This window comes from Pungitius pungitius, chromosome 15 (assembly GCF_949316345.1).
Source record: "Pungitius pungitius chromosome 15, fPunPun2.1, whole genome shotgun sequence".
Taxonomy (NCBI): domain Eukaryota; kingdom Metazoa; phylum Chordata; class Actinopteri; order Perciformes; family Gasterosteidae; genus Pungitius; species Pungitius pungitius.
Window position 1 is genome coordinate 13919747 of NC_084914.1, and position 20342 is coordinate 13940088.

A 20342-nucleotide genomic window follows, 5' to 3' on the forward strand; every position below is an offset into this window, starting at 1 on the left:
ATTGTACTCTCACTGATGCCACGGCAGCTGTTTGTAAATATAGCTCTCACCAGCAGAGTTAGCGTTGGCGTGGACCAAGCAGAGCAGCATGGGGCAGAGTGTAAGTGCGGTGAATAGCGGATACTCCTTGCAGGGCCACAGACAGATGGAGGCCTTGGCAACCAGGCATGCTCTTCTCTACAGTGCTGCCATGGATGAAGTGTGGTGTGCGCTGTCACATGCGCTCGCTTTCGCTTCCCTCGTTCACGACCATGTCGCTCTCTCTCTTTCGCTTTTGGCCTTCTATCTCAAAAGCACGTCACCTTTAATCCCTGTGCAGATAATTAGGGCCTGTTGTAATCCTTTTCGCTTTTTTTGGTAGCATCATAGCTCTAACATATTTGGCTGAAGAACAGAAATGGTGATATAAAAAGGAAGGCCAGATTAAGCTACCATTGTGCAAAGCTGGCAACTTGCTGAAAGTGCCTGCAGCCCGTTTGGCATGAAAAAGCTGTAGGTTCCCTGTGCAACATTAGGTTTCTGGTAACATTGTTTGCTTCTTGTTTTTGTAAATAAAATAAAAACAGCACTACTAAAATACAATCTCATGTTACATGCTAAAGACCTTCACGTTGGCATTATCACCCAATCTCAAGGGATTGTCCTTAAAAGGGGATTAAAGGTGGGGAGTTTGATAGGGGCCGCTTTCTGCACAGGTGCACTCTTATCAGCAGAATAATTTGGCCCACAGCCGCAACAGCTAATAATCCTATTTCCGTCTGCCGGCACTAGAGGGCACCAAAGCCCCAGTCACAGAACTGAATTACTAATTGAAGCACATAAATGACATTGGTACCTGGCAAAAAGCTGTTGTTTATAGTTCAAAATGTAATAATAGTCAATAGCAACCCGTGAATGTGCCTACGGAATTTCGAGGTATGTCTTTAGCTACCAAAGCAAGATCCCAGGGTGAGTGTAATATCTGAACGGATGTCAATGTAATGAAGCCTGAAGGAAAAAAAATGATATTGTAATTTACAAACGGACCTCTGGGGTAATTCAGTCCATTAACCAATGATTATAACACCGTCTATTTTTCTCCAGTCAGCTCTGAAGGGCCCGAGCTTTCTAATATGGCCATTTATGATAGTAAAACGGCAACGTTGGAGATCACCTAGTCAAATCATTCCAGCTAGGCCGCATTTATTTCTTTGCAACCTAACTATGCCTTCTCATCCCGCCCAGAAGCGGCTGTAAATGTGATGGATTGCTCCAACTACCAATGAAATAGCCGAATGCTGCCGGCTTGGGAGGTAACGGACCAATCAGCTTCCGATAGCAGACGAGGGGCACGCATTCTACGCTTTCTCTGGCAAGAACGTTAGTTCCTGCTCTTCCCCTGGCCGTTTCCTGTAATCGTACAGTGTTGTGAGACGGAGAAAGCCATGTGTGTCGATGCAAAGGTAAATTTAGCAGCCCGAAATTATTACTGTGAGAGTTGGGGCACTCGATATGAAGGTTATTTTCATGTATTTTTGCCGAAAAATAGACGCAGACCAACCGAAACGATATTGCGGCCTAACCCGTGTCTGAACGTTGTCGGGCGATGGTTATTGTGGCACGTTGCTTTGGTTTGGTCCGGTTTGTTGATGAGATTGAAGGAGTCCGGTGGACTGAATGGTTTGTAGTAAATGACAGAGACGGGGGGCGAGATCTCCATAACCACAAAACATCACGTTTATTGACCTTATAATGCTTTCGGTGCCACGCACGCTTTAGTAACAGGCACATCTTAGTCGCAGTACAAGCTAATGCTAGCCGACGGGTTTGTGAGAAAGACTGCAATACGACCGGAGAGGAGAGCATCCCACCTCTCAACATCAGTACCCTCCTGGACTCACTTCACTGCCAACTACTTTTTTACTTAAATCTTGTCCAACGTGGCTCATACGTACTTAAGCCTCTTGATTGTTTTTAAAGCTCAAATGCCACATTGATAGCCTTTGCTGGGAGAAAATTGCAACCAGTCAACAATGTGTTTAAAATATATATATATATATATATATATATATATATATATATTTTTTCTACAGTCAATTTGTAAACATCCTTTTACTGGACATTTCATGTCATTAAAAAACACGTGTTTTATTTTATAACCCGTAACAATTCAGTGGTGCCATGCACTTAACAGTAGAGTAAATGTGAATATTTCAATCCGAATTCTTAACATATTATAATAATATTTTAGTTTTTTAGTTTTTTTCAAAGTTGTCTGTGGTTTAGAAAACGATGCATTCATTCTGTGCAATAGGGTCCAAACTTGAATGTGTGCTGTTGATATGCATCAAAGAAACATGGAAAAGAAATTGGAGCGCTGAAAGCGGATCGCCACTAAAATTTCAAGATTCCACATTTCTCACTGTAATCTTTGTACAGTCAAACACATGAGTACTGACCATTGATGAGGACAATCTCATTTTGGTTGTATACATGTTTGAGCTATATAATAATTAGTATAGCATTTCTTTGAATAGTGCTGCAATTCATTATTTTGCTGCTTCATTGACATCAATGTTTCTCCTCTTTTTCTAGCTGTTTACTTAAAAGTTGAGAAGAACTGGACTGCAACTACTTAATTTCCATCTCGGAGTCTTAACTTTGTGCCCGTCTCCCTCTGTGGAGTGGGCAAGATGGCGGACCCCATCATGGACCTTTTTGAGGACACACCCCTGTTTAACCTTGATGCCCTGCAGGACGACTCCTTCTCTCAGGGCTCCTCGGACCCCGTGGAAGAAGCCCTTAAGCTGGCGTTGGGCCAAGTGGACCCACCGACTGAGCCTGATCTCATGGTCAACGCAGACCTTGGTGTTTCTGTAGCAGCTCCTGCCGTCCCGGAGCCCGCTCCCGTTCAACTCGCCACGCAGCAGCCGCTGCAAGTGGCGACCGCTCAGACTGTTTCCATAGCTGTGGCTCCCACTGTAGCCTCTGTCTCTGCTGCTCCTGCACCAGTTGATACTTTACCTCAGATCCAGGTTCAGACCAGCATACCCACCAGTACGACTGTGCTGCTGAGCTCACCTTTGACAGTTTCCAGCTCCCCAATCACCACCACTGCCACCACGCAGCATCTCACGCAGATAACTCATCAACTCACCCCACAGCAGTTGGCTGCCATCACACAGCAGGCAGGTGGCAAAATTGTCATACTCAAAGGTCCCCAAGGTCAAGCCCAGGTGCTGCAGACTGTATCAGGAGCCACAGGCCAGACGACTGGAAAGGTCATCCGCGTGTTGTCTGGCACTCCTCTTAAGCCCGGCATGTCCATACTGCAGGGGGGGACAGTCTTGAATCAGGGCAGCCCGGGACAAGCTCAAGTCAAGGTGGGTGCCGCTGGTGTGCAGAGGCTGTTGCAGTCTCCCAATGGACCAGTGAAACAGATGCTGCTGACCTCTATGCCCCAGCAGACACAAGGCCAGACCATTCAGCTGCAGATTCCATCCCAAGCACAGATGGGTCAAGGCCAGACTCAAGTGCAAGGCCAGGTGCAGCTCCAGCCAGCCATGCAGGCGCAAACGCAGGTAAGCGCCATCTCTTCTGTCACAGCAGGCAGACAACGAGGTGTCAGTCTGACAGCAGCACCACAGCAGTATTTTGGGGTTACTTGTGTTGTTCTCCGTGTCATAACTGGTCTGAATCTGTGTATCTGATTGTAGGGTGGTGAAGCAAAGCGGATCACCTTGGTTCTCCAACAGCCTTCCCAGGTAGGCTCTAATGCCCAAGCGGGGCAAGTACAGCAACAGTTGACACAAGTGCAGCAGATTCAGACGACCCAAGGGGGCCAGCAGCAGGTCCCAACTAGACTGGTGCTGGGGCAGCTCCCGGGAGGCAAACTGGTTCTCCAGGGAAGCCAGCTAGCAGCCCTGACCCAGGCTCGGGCTGCAGGCCAGGCGGGAGGCCAGCCCAAAGTCCTCACAATTCAGCTACAGGTGCAGCAGCAACCCAACCAACAAGGAGGAATTAAGGTGAGGGGGAAAAGTGTTCTAGAGTTTTGAGGTACCTGTTCGTTTTCCCTCCAGTGTCGTTGAGTTGTTTCTGCTTGTTTTAGGCTGTCCCGCTTAATATTGCATGTCCTGCTACAGTACACCACCAATTAACAATGGCTACCTTTTGTGTGGCCCGGGACAGATCCAAATGATAAATGTTTCCACATTGCCTCTGATAACTTGCAACTGTTGCATCTGCAATTTAGTGATAATTATTTGCCATGTAAGGATATTAATTGTTTTCAATGAATCAGTAAACCTTATCCAGTAAATATCTGATGCAGCCAAGTACTAAAAAAATGAATAAACAGAAAACATTCTAGCTATTTCTTTGGGACGGAAGACTGCATTATTTCAGTAAAATCAGCAGCAGTGTAGCTATTTCATATTGAGTACGCCAAACTGATTGTGGTCACTCAAATGTTACATACCCACCCAACAATGTAACCCTTCATTTTGCACATAACCTTTAATCATAATTAAGTTCTAAACAGTGTTCATTTTGGTAGCTATTTTTGATTTAGTCTTTTAGATGAAAATGCATGTTAGTTTTAGTCACATTTAGTCATTTTAATCCTTAGTTTTAGTCGACAAAAGCTAATTACATTTTAGTCTAGTTTTAGTCACATTAAACTCCTTTTTCTTCTCAGACCCAGGGACCCCCTGTGTTGTGTCTACAACTGCATAATAGTCTAATTTGCAGTACTTGGGTTGTCCATTAGATATCCCCCCTAGGGTCCACAGCAGGGGGTGGGGCAAACCTTTTTGACTCGCGGGCCACAATGAGTTCTAAAACTTGACAGAGGGGCCCGGAACAAATGGATGAAGTGTTCATCATTAAACATAAATGACAAGGATTTTGCTTTTGTAGCAAAGCAATTATTTGCAAGGATATTTATCAAATTTGCAAGAGTGTAAAGCTTCGCCAACTTCATGAGAACCAGGGACCTAAAGGCTTTGTTGTCTTTTTCTGTTTACTCGCAAGGCTTTTGATATGTCCAATGGAAACGTCATGGTCCTTTTATTGTGCAATGCATTATTTTTTGGGCTGGATCAAGAACCAGCCATTCTCAACACAACACTGTCATTTCGTTCTTTCTCTCCTCTTTATTTTTTGGTTTCGTGACCAGTTTTTTTCTCTTGTGTTCGTCATCCGGGTTTTCCTCCACCTGCTCTGTGCCGCCACATCCTTCACTTGCACTGTGCAGTTCTATCAAAAGCCTCCACCTGTCACATGTGCTAGCACCTTCTTTGTTGCTTAGGAACGAACGTACGGTGGCCGAGGCGGTTTAACACAGTCTTCTCAAGATATGTTGTGTGAACTGGTTAAAGTGTGCATGTCTTGAAACGCTGGCTCCCGTCACTAGAAAACGGAGCAGCCAGGTCTGCATGAACATCTCTGCTGGCCGACCGGCCCCGAGCTGTTAATCGCTTCATCTCCACGCACGTCGGCCTCTGGAGTTCTGCGGCTTTAGCCTGCTAACAGTTAGCTAAATTGAGATAGCTGAGCTAAACCAAGGAAGCACACACTCACCGAAGCGTAAAATAGTCCATTTAGTATATTTAGCATAGCGCTGTCAAAGGCATGAGCCTATACCGCTACATTTCATTTTTTTAAATCTCTCACTTTGGTTATGTTTAAATGTGACTGTGGCATCAAACGTCTTATTTTCACTGTTACAGTACCAGCTGGTCTCGGGAGCTGGCAATTCTGGCAGCCCACAGGTGTTACAGATCACGCAGGGCCAAGGAGGACAGAGAGTTGCGGTTCCAATCAAAATGCTTTTGCAACCCCAGGTAGACCTCCAGATGTGCATAACCATTTCCTAATTTTCAATCCATGCATACCAGTATATAAAGGGACGGGGGCTTAAGGGTTTCCGTGTGGCAGAAGGTTTTCTAAACTCTCACACATTCTCCTTCCCACAGACGAGCTCGGCATCCTCAGCCGGGGGCACTGTGTCTATGGTTAAGGTCATCACCACGTCAGCAGCGGGCCCCTCTACTACGACCACATCTTCGTCCCAGGCCATCCGCATAACAAAAGCCCCTGGGGAGCCGGCCTCTGTGCGACGGGTGGAGATCCTCTGCAAGCAGGAGAAAGCAAACCGCATTGTGGCTGAAGCTATAGCCCGGGCCAAAGCGCGGGGCGAGAAGAACCTGCCAAGAGTCCTGAACCAGGATGAGCTTCCAGCCACGCAGACCTCTCCGGAACTGGGGGGCACTGTGACGGTGGTGTCCACTGCAAAGAAAAAGTCTGGCGGAGGAAGCAAGAAGAAAAGTCCTGTGGCTGGGGGAGCAACTCCAAAACCCACGGGTGGAGCTGAAAAGAAGAGTAAAGCGAAGACGCCAGGAGGAGCAACTGGAGCGGGTGGAGGCACAGCGACAGCCGGCTCTGGGAACAAGAGCAAAAGCAAAACTAAGACAAAGTGAGTGATCTCTGTGTGTGAGTGGGAACCATTTTGTTCGAACTGGTTTCTTGTTTAATTTCTACGTTTTTCTACGTATGGGGAAAACAAGGCTGTTTAGAAACCATTTTACTCTATGCTAATCACCCGTCGTGCTTGGCCTTTCTCCCTTCACTTTTCCTCAGCACAATTACACTGGTGGGAGCAAAGAAAAGAAAGCGCAATGCGTCGTCAGACCACTCTGACGGGGAGTTGAGCCCTGCATCACCTGCTGCTCTGGACGATGACCTCATTACGGTATAAACTCTCTCATATACATATACATATATATATACACTCACCGGCCACTTTATTAGGTACCCCATGCTAGTAACGGGTTGGACCCCCTTTTGCCTTCAGAACTGCCTCAATTCTTCGTGGTATAGATTCAACAAGGTGCTGGAAGCATTCCTCAGGGAGTTTGGTCCATATTGACATGATGGCATCACACAGTTGCCGCAGATTTGTCGGCTGCACATCCATGATGCGAATCTCCCGTTCCACCACATCCCAAAGATGCTCTATTGGATTGAGATCTGGTGATTGTGGAGGCCATTTGAGTACAGCGAACTCATTGTCATGTTCAAGAAACCAGTCTGAGATGATTCCAGCTTTATGACATGGCGCATTATCCTGCTGAAAGTAGCCATCAGAAGTTGGGTACATTGTGGTCATAAAGGGATGGACATGGTCAGCAACAATACTCAGGTAGGCTGTGGCGTTGCAACGATGCTCAATTGGTACCAAGGGGCCCAAAGAGTGCCAAGAAAATATTCCCCACACCATGACACCACCACCACCAGCCTGAACCGTTGATACAAGGCAGGATGGATCCATGCTTTCATGTTGTAGACGCCAAATTCTGACCCTACCATCCGAATGTCGCAGCAGAAATCGAGACTCATCAGACCAGGCAACGTTTTTCCAATCTTCTATTGTCCAATTTCGATGAGCTTGTGCAAATTGTAGCCTCAGTTTCCTGTTCTTAGCTGAAAGGAGTGGCACCCGGTGTGGTCTTCTGCTGCTGTAGCCCATCTGCCTCAAAGTTCGACGTACTGTGCGTTCAGAGATGCTCTTATGCCCACCTTGGTTGTAACGGGTGGTTATTTGAGTCACTGTTGCCCTTCTATCAGCTCGAACCAGTCTGGCCATTCTCCTCTGACCTCTGGCATCAACAAGGCATTTCCGCCCACAGAACTGCCGCTCACTGGATGTTTTTTCTTTTTCGGACCATTCTCTGTAAACCCTAGAGATGGTTGTGCGTGAAAATCCCAGTAGATTAGCAGTTTCTGAAATACTCAGACCAGCCCTTCTGGCACCAACAATCATGCCACGTTCAAAGTCACTCAAATCACCTTTCTTCCCCATACTGATGCTCGGTTTGAACTGCAGGAGATTGTCTTGACAATGTCTACATGCCTAAATGCACTGAGTTGCCGCCATGCGATTGGCTGCTTAGAAATTAAGTGTTAACGAGCAGTTGGACAGGTGTACCTAATAAAGTGGCCGGTGAGTGTATATATATATATATATATTAGTCAAATGAATAAGATCGTTGCACTTTTTGTGCATTGGATTAGAACAGTGGTCTTTAGAAAAAGTGAGTAATTGTTTATGCTGTGCATTCTCTAAAACGGGTATTCAACTAAAATGTAAGTAGGTCGAGTTAGAGAAAAATTCTAGAAGCAAAGGCCCGGAAGACTCTTAAAACTTTTTAGTGTTATTTTAAATGGAGCGATAGTTGTATCAACATCTGCCTTTTAATTAATACACGACTAGCAAATCTAATGAATGTGGCTTGTATATGACGTTTGATGGATATTAAACTACTTTACTTTTAAAAAAAATGAATAAATACACACACACTGAATTTTACACTTGTGTTCTGGCCAGAAGAGGCGCTCCAATCGCGTGGTTAAAAGGAAAAAGTACACTGAGGACCTTGATATCAAGATAACGGATGACGAAGATGAACAGGAAGATGTAGACGTAACTACGACTGCGGCAGCTGTGGCCTCCATCAGTGGTGGGACAGCAGCGCAGCTTAAACAGCAATTGGAGCTAGATGTTGATGGACAGCCCAGCATGCAGTTCTTTGTGGTGAGTTTAAATTAGCTGTAACAAATGTATTACTTGTGATATTGTAGGGATTGATAAAGAGAGAGACTCTGATTGAGAGCGTTTGTTTTGTTTTGTTTTTTTACAGGAAAACCCAAGTGAGGAAGATGCTGCCATTGTAGACAAAATTCTGTCTTTAAGGTTGACCAAGAAGGAAGTATGTTTATTCCATTTATTTAATTCCAATCAAATTCTTAAATTTAATTTTGAGAATAATTCAAATCCCAAAACTTTTTTTTTTTTGTCGTCAAGGTGTCGCAAGGCCAGTACACCACTGTTGAGGAATTCTTTGTAAAATACAAAAACTAGTGAGTTTCCATACCTCAATGTACAACTTGGCCCCTCGTTATTTCTATTTCTTGCGGAGACCTTTAAATGAGTAAATCCTGCCTTTTGTTCTCAGTTCTTACTTGCACTGCGAGTGGGCCAGTTTGAGTCAGCTGGAGAAGGATAAGAGGATCCATCAAAAGATCAAGCGCTTCAAGACAAAGCAAGCCCAAACGAGGAATCTCTTCCAAGAGGTGAGAGTGGCGCATGTCCCGAAACCTCTGGTTTTAGGATCCGGTTGAGCTGCAACTATTTCTACTGTTTCTGTTTAGGATGAGGAAGCTTTTAACCCAGACTATGTGGAGGCGGACAGGATCCTGGACGTGTCCCACAGTGTGGACAAGGACAACGGCGAGGTAAGAGAAATCCCTTTCACAAGTGGGGGAAAGAGCTCAGCGGTTCTTTTCTTTGCAATAAAGCTTAGGTTTCTTTCCTGTTTCAGTAGGAGCCCTTACTTCTACAAATTGGCATGTTTGCAAATGTTTAAAAACTAGCTTTCATTGTTTGCCCTCCAGCCTGTCATCTACTACTTAGTCAAGTGGTGCTCTCTGCCATATGAGGATGCTACTTGGGAGCTGAAGGAGGACGTGGACGAGGGAAAGGTCGTGGAATTCAGCAAAATCCTAAACCGGCAACCTCGCCTTAAGAGGACGGTGAGCGGTCGAATGGAAGATAGCACGGTGAGGTCTTTGAGTTCCTTTGTTCTCACCTACTCATTGATATTTTTCTCTCTCCATCCTCAGCCCCGGCCGCCTGCCAGTTCATGGAAGAAGTTGGAGGAAACCAGAGAGTACAAGAATGGCAACACACTCCGAGAGTACCAGCTGGAAGGAGTCAACTGGCTACTCTTCAACTGGTACAACAGGTAGTTGCCACACACAGTCCATCTGTCGCCTTTAGCAAAGTGGATTTAGCAGCCCGACATATCTTGATTTGTGCTGTTAATACATTTTGAAGCAGTAGCAACTTTAGAATTAGGCTTCTAATACAGCATGAGAGCATGTGGCGTTTTATTCTTGAAAAAGTTAGCCCAGTTAGATTGATAATAGCTGATGGCCCCTCCCAAAGATTCACTCGATCTCCCTTTCCGGTTCTCATCTCTCAGGCAGAACTGTATCCTGGCAGACGAGATGGGTCTGGGGAAAACCATCCAGTCCATCGCGCTGCTGTCAGAGGAGTATGATGCCGGCGTCCAGGGCCCTTTCCTGGTCATTGCTCCGCTCTCCACCATCACAAACTGGGAGAGGGAGTTCAGCACATGGACCGACATGAACGCCATAGTCTATCACGGCAGCCTGGCCAGCAGGCAGATGATCCAACAGTATGAGATGTACTTCAAAGACGACAAGGTGGAGTCATTGATATCAATTGTTGACCATTTAACTTATAAACGTATAAATAGATACACGTGTCTAAAGAAACTATTTGATTCTGTCTACAGGAGCACTTGATCCCAGGTGCGTACAAGTTCGACGCCCTCATCACAACGTTTGAGATGGTGTTATCAGATTGTCCAGAGCTGAGGGAGATCTCTTGGCGCTGTGTGATCATCGATGAGGCCCACCGCCTTAAGAATCGCAACTGCAAGCTATTGGACAGCTTGAAGATGCTGGATGTGGTGAGTGGACCTCAGCCCAATTTGGATTTTGTGGGGAAAGCAACGGTCAAATGAGCAAAAAATAACAAGATGCTGTTTAAATGTTTAAAGGGATTTTAGGACTTCTTCTGTTATGCTCTTTTTTTTCTCCTCCATTCTTATTCCTGGTTCTTTCTTTCTTCTGTATTGTCCCCTGCTCGTTTTCTTATCATTTCCTCTCCTCCCCATGTCCTTCTCTAGCAGTCTTAAACTTGTGTTCTTGTGTTTTTTCCCAGGAACACAAGGTGTTGTTGACCGGCACTCCTCTCCAGAACACAGTGGAGGAACTCTTCAGCCTGCTTCATTTTCTGGAGCCTGCTCAGTTCCCTTCTGAGACTGAGTTCCTCAGGGACTTTGGAGACCTAAAAACAGAGGAACAGGTGTGAAATATATACTCCACACAATGTTATTTGTCTTGTGCAATTTGTTGGTATTTTGTAGCAGTCATTAAGGGAATCTTATCTTCTTTTTTTTGTTTTTTTCACGGGTCTACAGGTTCAGAAGTTGCAGGCCATCTTAAAGCCCATGATGCTACGAAGGCTCAAAGAGGACGTTGAGAAGAACTTGGCACCCAAACAGGAGACCATCATTGAGGTCAGTCTAAATAGTGCATGTTCAATGTGTACTCTGGCTAGGAGGTTTAAGCAATATAAATAAGTTTACCCTCTGATTCTTTGAATGCATTTACTCTCAGGTTGAGTTGACTGATGTCCAGAAGAAGTACTACCGGGCCATCCTGGAGAGGAACTTCAGTTTCCTCAGTCTGGGGGTAACCAGTAACAGCAATGTCCCCAACCTGCTCAACACCATGATGGAGCTACGCAAGTGCTGCAACCACCCCTACCTTATCAATGGTAGTGCATCAGATTTACTAGCTCTTCATACGTGCTGAGCGTCTTGCTGTTTGCAAAAAATATGTTAGAAAATGTCTATTTCACATAGTAACTGACCTGAATTGTGCCATGTATTCCCTATAATCGTTTGGAGAGCAATGCCAAGTAGGATTAAGATCTAACATTTTACAGATGGAGCATATCTTTAATCCATAATTGATTATTTCTCCAAAGCTGTCAACATGCATCCTGAGCTTGTGAAAATTGGACTTTTTTTTTTGTCCAGGCGCAGAGGAGAAAATTGTAACGGAGCTGCGCGGGGTTTATGACCCCATGGCGCCCGACTTCCATTTGCAAGCCCTGATTCGGTCGGCCGGCAAGCTGGTGCTACTGGACAAGCTTCTGCCTCGCCTCAAGGCTAGTGGCCACAAAGTGCTCATCTTCTCCCAGATGGTGCGCTGCTTGGACATCCTGGAAGACTACCTCATCAACAAGAGGTAAGAAGGCCTGAGGTGTATTTAATTGTAGTTCATAAATATTGCGTTAATAAGTATTTTGGAAACCTATGTGTTATGTTAATATCTATGTTCACCTCTTTTTACAGATACCTTTATGAGAGAATTGATGGAAGAGTGCGGGGCAATTTGCGGCAAGCTGCCATCGATCGCTTCAGCAAGCCTGACTCGGACCGCTTCGTCTTCCTACTGTGTACTCGGGCTGGTGGGCTGGGCATTAACCTCACTGCTGCTGACACCTGTGTTATATTTGACTCTGACTGGAACCCTCAAAATGACCTGCAGGTACAAGATCGTACTGTTCTTCTTTTTGGTAGATAGTTTAGTGAGACTGCAACATTAAACCATCTTGATAGTTATTTCCAATGTCTACTTGCTTACTTGTGTTTTTTTCATTTCATGAACAAAAGTTGGAACTGTTCTTCTCTTCTTCAGCAGCTTCAACTGATGCACTTTTGATCCTTCTTTTACCAGGCTCAGGCACGGTGTCACCGTATTGGTCAATCTAAAGCCGTCAAGGTCTACCGTCTGATCACCAGGAACTCTTACGAGAGGGAGATGCTGGATAAAGCGAGCCTGAAGCTCGGCCTGGACCGTGCTGTCCTGCAGAGCATGAGTGGCAACAAAGAAGGCAACGTCAATGGGGTAAAACAACCTACTTTCCACAAATGTATTGCATATTTAATATAGTGTTGACATTCTTAATCCAGTTTAGGGTGCTTGTTAAAATCACATCTGTGTCACCTTAAGCAAGTACAGCAGTTCTCCAAGAAGGAGATTGAAGACCTGCTGAGGAAAGGAGCCTATGCCGCCATCATGGATGAAAATGATGAGGGCAGCCGCTTCTGCGAGGAGGACATTGACCAGATCCTTCAGCGTAGAGCCACCACCATCACCATCGAGAGCGAGGGCAAGGGCTCCACCTTCTCCAAGGCCAGCTTTGTGGCCTCTGAGAACCGCAACGACATTGCCCTCGATGACCCTGAATTCTGGCAGAAGTGGGCCAAGAGAGCTGACATCGACATGGACACCATGAACCGAAAGGCAAGTGGAGGGTGTTTTTTTTTAAATGTATTTCTACCAATGAACATAATTTGAGGATTACAGTGCTACTGCCACAGAATTACAACACAGTAGATTTCACTGGTATATTATGTAGTGGCCTTCTTGAATAAACACTTCCATATTAGGTGTAATCTATTGACTAAAATAACATGCAATTGACTAAAAGCTACTTTGTGCACTACAGAACACCCTTGTGATCGATACTCCCAGAGTCCGCAAGCAGACGCGCCAGTACTCAACTCTACGAGGGGAAGGGGGAGACTTGTCTGATGCAGACAGCGACGATGAGTATCCGCCAGCAAACTCCAGACAGTCGCGCTCCTCGCGGCGCGCCGACCGCCACAGTGGGGGGGGTTACGGCCGCACAGACTGTTTCCGGGTGGAGAAGCACCTGCTTGTTTATGGGTACGTAGATCTTGCTGCTCCATTTCTCGATTTGCGCTCGTAACACTCGTCACTTGTTGTCACACTAATGCCTGTTTTCTTCTCTTCCTCAAGCTGGGGTCGCTGGAGGGACATCTTATCGCATGCCAGGTGTAAGCGCCGCCTGAGTGACCGCGACGTGGAGACAATCTGCAGAGTCATCCTGGTCTTTTGTCTCCTCCACTATCGCGGGGATGAGAACATCAAGAGTTTCATCTGGGAGCTCATCACGCCGCCAGAGAACGGACGGGAGCCGCAAACACTACTCAACCACTCTGGTAGGAGCTTCACGCAGAATGTCAACCTTCTTAAAGTAAAAAGGTGGAGGCAGCAGTTTGTTCGGTAGAGAAAAAACTCAACTGTGTAACGTTAATCTGCCTAGGCCTGTCCATCCCTGTCCCGAGAGGCAGGAAGGGCAAGAGAGTAAAGGCCCAGAGCACGTTCGATGTCCAGAAGGTGGAATGGATCCGCAAGTACAACCCTGACACTCTGCTTCTGGACGACAGCTACCGCAAACATCTCAAGCACCAGTGCAACAAGTCAGTGGAGCACATTCATAAGAAGACACTGTCATCTGCGTTCAGGCGCTAAACCTCTTCTCTCTTGCCACAGGGTGCTGCTGAGGGTGCGCATGCTTTACTATCTGAAACAGGAGGTGATCGGCGAACATGCAGATGCCGTCCTGAAAGGGGCTGACAGCAGGTATCTCAGACTGCCGTTCAGCCGAATGCAAACGCACACAAAGAGGCTCAATTGCTGAAGCTCACTCATGCACTCAAACACATTGTACAATGCATTCATTCATTTTATTTTATGTGTTTTTTCTTTCTTTTCAGGGATGTTGATATCTGGATGCCTGAGATGGAGCAGCAGGAGGTACCAGCAAGGTGGTGGGATACTGAAGCGGACCGCTCACTGCTTGCTGGAGTATTTAAACATGGTAGGTTTTCTCTTTTATAAAAAGCTCATGGACTTGTTATAGCTTAAAGGAACAGTGTGCAGAATTTTGTGGCATCTAGCAATGTGGATGCAGATTGCCACCAACTGACTACCTGAGATTGATTGGTGGTGGTCATGTTCACCACTGTCACTATCAAGCAGCCGCAGTTATCTTAGTTCTAGTACGTTTTATTAAACAATGGGGCTTAACCCTTTTTTTATTATCAGGTTATGAGATGTACACCACTATGCGTGCCGATCCCTGCCTCTGCTTCCTGGAGCGAGCCGGTCGACCTGATGACAAGGCCATCGATGCCGAGCAGCACACTGGTGATGCTGAGCTGGGGGATGAGTGAGTTATCGAAACATATTTGCTTATAGTTATGTTGGACTTAAAGTGTTTACTGGTTATTGTACCGTTGCAAGCACTTTGACATTTGTTAGTTTTAAAGCTTTGCCTTCATTGTACCTTTTTTAGATGAAAGTCAATTTACTATATTAAATATATTGTAGAGTGATGTTCCTTTACTTGCCTAATGGTGTTTAATTGTCTATTTGTGTAGTCCTGATTACGATAAGTACTCAGAGGACCCAGAGTTCAAGCCTGCATCGAGACACGCCAAAGATCTTTTCGATGAGGTAGGAATCTGAGACGTCACATTGAAGCCGCTCCGTCTAAAGCATCGATTTTGACTAACCAAGGAACAGCAAAAAGTAATTTGAATGAGCCTCCATTTCCCCTCGTCTTCTAGCCTGATTCCATGAACGTTGACGATGAGATCTCCGTGGAAGACAAGGTGGGGCCAGCAGTCACAGAATCCTTTTCCAGCCAGAGCGGCGCAAGTGACTGGCCCTCGAGCTCATCGCTTACGGCGCGGTTGCGGCGATTGATCACTGCTTACCAACGCAGCTACAGGCAGGAGCAGCTGAAGATCGAGGCGGAAGCAAAAGGCGACCGCAGGCGCAGGAGGTGCGAGCAGGCCAGCAAGCTGAAGGAGATCGCACGGCAGGAGCGCCAGCAGAGGTACACTGGCGTGGAATTATTTTCGCTTTGGAAAATGATGATACGATTTCTGTGATGATACGATGTCTTCCTTTTATTTTTCCATGGGCTGCATTTTGTTCTTTTTACTAGTGAAAAGTGTGCAGTGGTACAAAAAAGTTATTTATAATTATACCCAGTGCTTCTAAAAACCACATACAATTATAAACCTGCATTGTTTCCTGTCCTGTCAATAGCTCATTATGCAAATGCGGTATCAATGAAGACCATTAAACATCAGCTTCCGAGATGTGCCATCATTCTTTTTTATCCAATCAATATTCCTTTTCACTTATCCGCCTTCTAACTTTCTCCCAGGTGGACGCGTAGGGAGGAATGTGACTTCTACCGCGTGGTATCTACCTTTGGTGTGGAAAAGATCAAAAGGGAGCATGGTCTTCCAGAGGAAGCAGATCTTGATTTTGATTGGAACCGCTTCCGGACTTTTGCTCGTCTGGATAAAAAAACGGATGAGAGCCTCAGTCGATACTTCCGCTCTTTTCTCGCCATGTGTCGGCGGGTTTGCCACCTGCGCCCAGGCCGCGGTGAAGGTAACTCCTTAACTTTCAACACATGATGCTTACTTCACAACATCATTACTTTCAATTCTGCCCCTGGCTGAAACTACACATGCACATGTCCTCTTGGATAACTCCAGGTTTTTAGACTCTTACTGTTAAAGGAGCGCAGTTTAGCACTGTATGCTACTGAAAAGTCTGTCACTCAGGAGTGAGCTGGTTGACACATTGGTGTTGAGTGTTGGTGAAATGAGAGGTTGTTTATTTACTTTGGTGTAGAACATCAAATAAATCCACCAACAATTGATCCTGGAATACAGGGAATACAGCGCCACCCTGTGCACACACTGAGAATAACACCATATTTGGCTCTTACACTTACTTACTATACTATAAAAGCAGAATACCCTGACTTTACTGTCTCACACCAGTAACATCTCTCGTGTCATCCTGCGCAGAATCAGCAGAGCTTTCCCAGACTGTCGCCCCCATCACTGAGGAGCGTGCTTCCCGAACCCTTTACCGTATTAGCCTCCTCCGTCGCCTCCGTGAGAGAGCGCTGCCCTGCCCGTCTCTGGAGGAGCGTCTGCGTCTGGCTCCCGCCAGCTCTGAGCTGCCCGCCTGGTGGGACATTCCGGAACACGATCGTCAGCTGATGCTGGGCGCCGCTTTGCACGGCGTCAGCCGCACGGAGCTCTCCATCTACTCTGACCCCCAGTTCACCTTCTGCCAGGCTCGGGAAGAGTTTATCCAGAACCAGCAGGCCCCACCACCTCCGCCCGAGGCAATGCCCATCATGCCCCTCATGCCCCTCAGCCAGCTGAAGACTGTGGAGGAGGTGCCCGTTGTGAAGGAGGAGGTGGCTAAAGAGGACAGCCGGTTGCTGGAAGGGGAAATCAGTGCTGCCCTGCATGGTACGCCCTTGAGTCACCACGACGGCAAGGAACGGGCGCCGGGGTGGAGCCTCAAGAGGAGCCGGGGGAGGGGTGGAAAGACAGGAGGAAGGAAAGCAGAGGGAGGGTCGGATTCTGACTCCGACTCTGACTCCGGCTCATCGTCATCCGGCCGATCGGGCAGCAGTGATGAGAGTGGAGAGAGCGAGGAAGAGGCAGGAAGAGGTAAGTGTTTATGAAGGAAGACATTGAGTGCTTTTTAAGAATAAACTCAAAGGAAATTTTTTTTCTGTTTTTCTCGATGGCAGGCATGAAGCTGTGTGACGCAGATGAGGAAAATAGTTTACTCTCCATGACTCCATCTCAGGATGGCCTTCCTCCTCCCGATCCTCTCAGAGTGGATTGGCCCAAGGTAATAAATGTAACTAATGCACAGTTCACAAAATGTGTCTTAATTTGATTATGAGACTTTTTATTGTTATGAATGACTTCTTCATTGGGCTCCTTTTTGTCTCAGGATCGTGTATTAATCAACCGTCTGGACAGTTTGTGTACGCTGATGATGACCGGTCAGTGGCCCTCAGGGCGGCGCTACGTGCCAGAGGCTCAGCTCAACCCGAGCTCGGAGCTGGCAGGAGATGAGATGGCCTACACAAGGGTGATCCGCAAACCCGGCGGCACTACAAGTGGCCTCGGGGAAGAGGGAGAAGATGGCGAGTTCACTGTCAAACTCCTTAAGGTGAGTCAACGGTGGAGGATGAAACCATGTTATCGGAGGCATACACTTTAAAAAATATATACACTGAGGTCATTTTCCTAATATGAATCAAGTACTTTTGCTTGTATAAGGGTGTGCCAAAAAACTTTGTCCCTGTTTAAAGTAAAAAACAGAAATTACCAGGTGTAAATCATGGCTAATTTAGAGGTCTGCATTTGTCACACGGTCAGGAGGAGGGACTGAAGCTGACCTTCTCTAAGCATTCGTTGTTGCCCAATGGCTCAGGGGGAGATGGCAGTGGCCGAAAGAGACGCAAGGACCAAGAGGTATGTGGGTTGGCTCTAGACTCGACAGGAGGCAAATGTGTCTCAGTGGTAAACCGATCAGACCGGTGGTTCAACTGCTAGTCAGTGACTGTGTCCTTAAGGAGGACACACAACCCTGAATTTCTGCCGGGGGTTGTGTCTGCTGCGTGTGAATGGTTAGACTAATGATGGGTAGGCGGCAGCTCCTACCATCAGTGTGTGAATGATGACATGTAGTGTCTGCACTTTGAGTTAAAGAACAGAAAGTCCACTTGCTCTAGTACAGGAAGAGTTGGGTGCAAAGACCAAAGTGCTTTGGATTTAGTTTAACTTTTTACTGGCTGTCTCTCTTTTAGTTATCAGACCCAGATGGACTCAATGATCCACTGGAGCATACTCCTCGGAGCAGGGACCCCCCCACCTGGTTAAAGGAGAACCCAGATTATGAGGTGGAGGGAGACATGCTGGAGGTATATATTTGTGATTTTGGATATAGGACCAAGTGTCAATTCACTTTGACGGGGTTATTATAAGGCTGGTAAGGAAACCAAATATCCAAGCTGCGTTTCTGCTTTGCTACATAATTAGTTTTGTTTCCCCAGCTTCTTGTGAACAGGAGCAAGAGGAAGAGGAGGAGGAGGGCTGACAAAGCCGTCACAGGCAGTGAGAAGGTCAAAGTCATTAACATGAGGACAGGAAAGAAGGTGAGACGCGCGGCGTTTGGCATCACAGGCTTGATTTACCGGCTGTGTCATCTTTTGCCGACAGACAAATAACAAATGCTTCTCCTCTGTAGGTGGGAGCTGCTTTTTGTCCGATGTTGCAAGACCTGAGGGAATATCTGGAGGAGAATCCCGATAATGCTGTAGCACCTGACTGGTCCGAAACAGTTCGGAAATCTGTGAGTACTCAGAGGTTTTATGTCAGTACGAGACTTTGCTGTGCAGTGTAGTTTCACCAACTGTAGCGACTGTGGGTCTCATGACAAAGTGGACAAACTGGATTGCTGGAAGAGTAAACTGATGGCAGTTGAGAACTGTGCTTACTGCAGCATTAAAAAAGGAAATACTCTGTGAAAGCAGATAGCTTCTAATTATTTTTCTTTTTACAGGGCTTCCTGCCTGCGACCTTCTTCCACCGACTGCTTGCCGAGCACACTGAGATCCCGAAGAAAAACAGGCGGCGTCACCACCACCATCACCACCACCATCACGCTCCAGAGCCCACTGCCGAAGACCCCAACATGGACGCAGTGGAAGAGGAGACTCTGGTGTCGGACGGAGCCTACATGATGGATGAGGAGGACCTGGAGACCACCCACCACTTCCTCACCAGTCCAGACTTTGATGTGAAAATGGAGGGCGGCGACAGCCTTTCCCAAGGTGACTATGACAGCTCGGATCAAGAGGCGCTATTGAACGATGTCGTCATAGCACAGAAGGACTCTGACACCTCATCAAGCTCAGAGGACTGAGCCCCTCTCATCAACACATCTGACTTAGTCCCCTCCTCAACAACGAATGCCATTTCTCATTTATTCTATATTTTATATAAGTGTTTTTTTTAAATGAGAGGGTTTGCACCCATATTTTTTTTGTTTTTTTTCCCCTAATCACGTTTGTTTTTCATTTTTCCCTCTGATCCTCCTCTCTGACAAAATGGCAAAAAGCTGAGCTTTCTTTCTTACTTCACGACTCTACTCTTCCCTCCGAACCAAATCTTTCCCATGACATTCCCATCAATGACCAAAAGGGGACCCCTTGCTGTACAGATACCCTTTTCTTATCAAATAACCTCAATGCTGGTGCTCTAGCCCTACATGAGACTGGACGTGTACTGCGCAGAGCCCGAACCCAAACCCCACAACTCCCTCTCATTTGGTCATGTCTTCTGTATCCAGATGAGTGAGTGAGCTAAAAGGGGACAACGTGTGTGGATGTACTGTTATTGTTTTCACTGTATGGGAGGGGATGGTGGGGTTTGAGAGGGAAAAGGGTGTATTAGTTACTGAAGCAGTGCTAGGAGGATGGCTGTATCGTCCAATGTAGAGCTGGTCAATGTGTACTACGGTGCAAAGATGACGGCAATGAGTTGCTATTCTTGTTTTATGATCTGAGTGTACCTGTGAAATGAATAACAGCAATCTACAGTGAAAGCACGTGTGTTTGTGTTATTAAGACTTTCACTGAGCAGAAGCAATAATGAAAAAACAAGCTTTTTAAAAAAAAAAAAAACAATTTCTGTTTAACAACTTCATGTTTATAAAATATAATGCAGAGGAGCCTAAATTATTCTTTTACAGAGCTACAAGTGAATGTAAGTAATGTCTACATTCTCTCAACCAACTCGCTGAGCCTTGGGGATGGAGAAGACAAGACAAGACAGATTTTCTTTAACTTCACTACACTCTACAAACCGTTACAAATGATAATATTGGTTAAAAGAAAATCAGCCAGTAGTCCATTGGTGATTAAAGCAGGGTGTGTCGGGCAAGTTTCTCACCATTTGTAAACAAACAACAAACGTGCCACTCCCTCA

General features: G+C 46.2%; 1 protein-coding gene across 4 annotated transcripts; it reads left to right on the forward strand.

Annotated features, from left to right (window-relative positions):
- The first annotated feature begins 1292 nt into the window (after positions 1–1292).
- On the forward strand, positions 1293–19413 carry chd8 (chromodomain helicase DNA binding protein 8). Of its 4 annotated transcripts, XM_062557634.1 has the most exons (40): positions 1293–1442; positions 2575–3362; positions 3447–3560; positions 3696–4004; positions 5709–5822; positions 5955–6454; positions 6619–6730; positions 8366–8572; positions 8679–8747; positions 8843–8898; positions 8994–9111; positions 9190–9273; positions 9433–9570; positions 9661–9782; positions 10023–10266; positions 10359–10535; positions 10790–10933; positions 11049–11147; positions 11248–11407; positions 11673–11883; positions 11991–12186; positions 12376–12546; positions 12652–12945; positions 13151–13371; positions 13465–13667; positions 13772–13928; positions 14002–14091; positions 14226–14329; positions 14557–14680; positions 14892–14967; positions 15081–15352; positions 15689–15921; positions 16347–17006; positions 17090–17193; positions 17299–17520; positions 17730–17825; positions 18161–18274; positions 18407–18508; positions 18601–18705; positions 18916–19413. In XM_062557634.1, the coding sequence occupies exons 2-40, from the start codon at positions 2673–2675 to the stop codon at positions 19276–19278; spliced, it is 7575 nt and encodes a 2524-aa protein (XP_062413618.1). In that variant the 5' UTR covers positions 1293–1442; positions 2575–2672; the 3' UTR covers positions 19279–19413. The 4 variants fall into 4 exon arrangements, with proteins under 4 accessions (XP_062413618.1, XP_037314124.2, XP_062413617.1 ...); XM_037458227.2 differs by having other exon boundaries at positions 2575–3560; XM_062557633.1 differs by having other exon boundaries at positions 2575–3560; positions 8369–8572.
- The last annotated feature ends 929 nt before the right edge of the window (positions 19414–20342 follow it).

Coding starts and splice junctions, on each gene's coding strand:
- chd8 (XM_037458227.2), top strand. CDS start 2,673: ATGGCGGACCCCATCATGGACCTTTTTGAGGACACACCCCTGTTTAAC. Junction 6,455..6,618: donor AAAAGCAAAACTAAGACAAA/GTGAGTGATCTC, acceptor ACTTTTCCTCAG/CACAATTACACTGGTGGGAG. Junction 9,571..9,660: donor AACCTCGCCTTAAGAGGACG/GTGAGCGGTCGA, acceptor CTCCATCCTCAG/CCCCGGCCGCCTGCCAGTTC.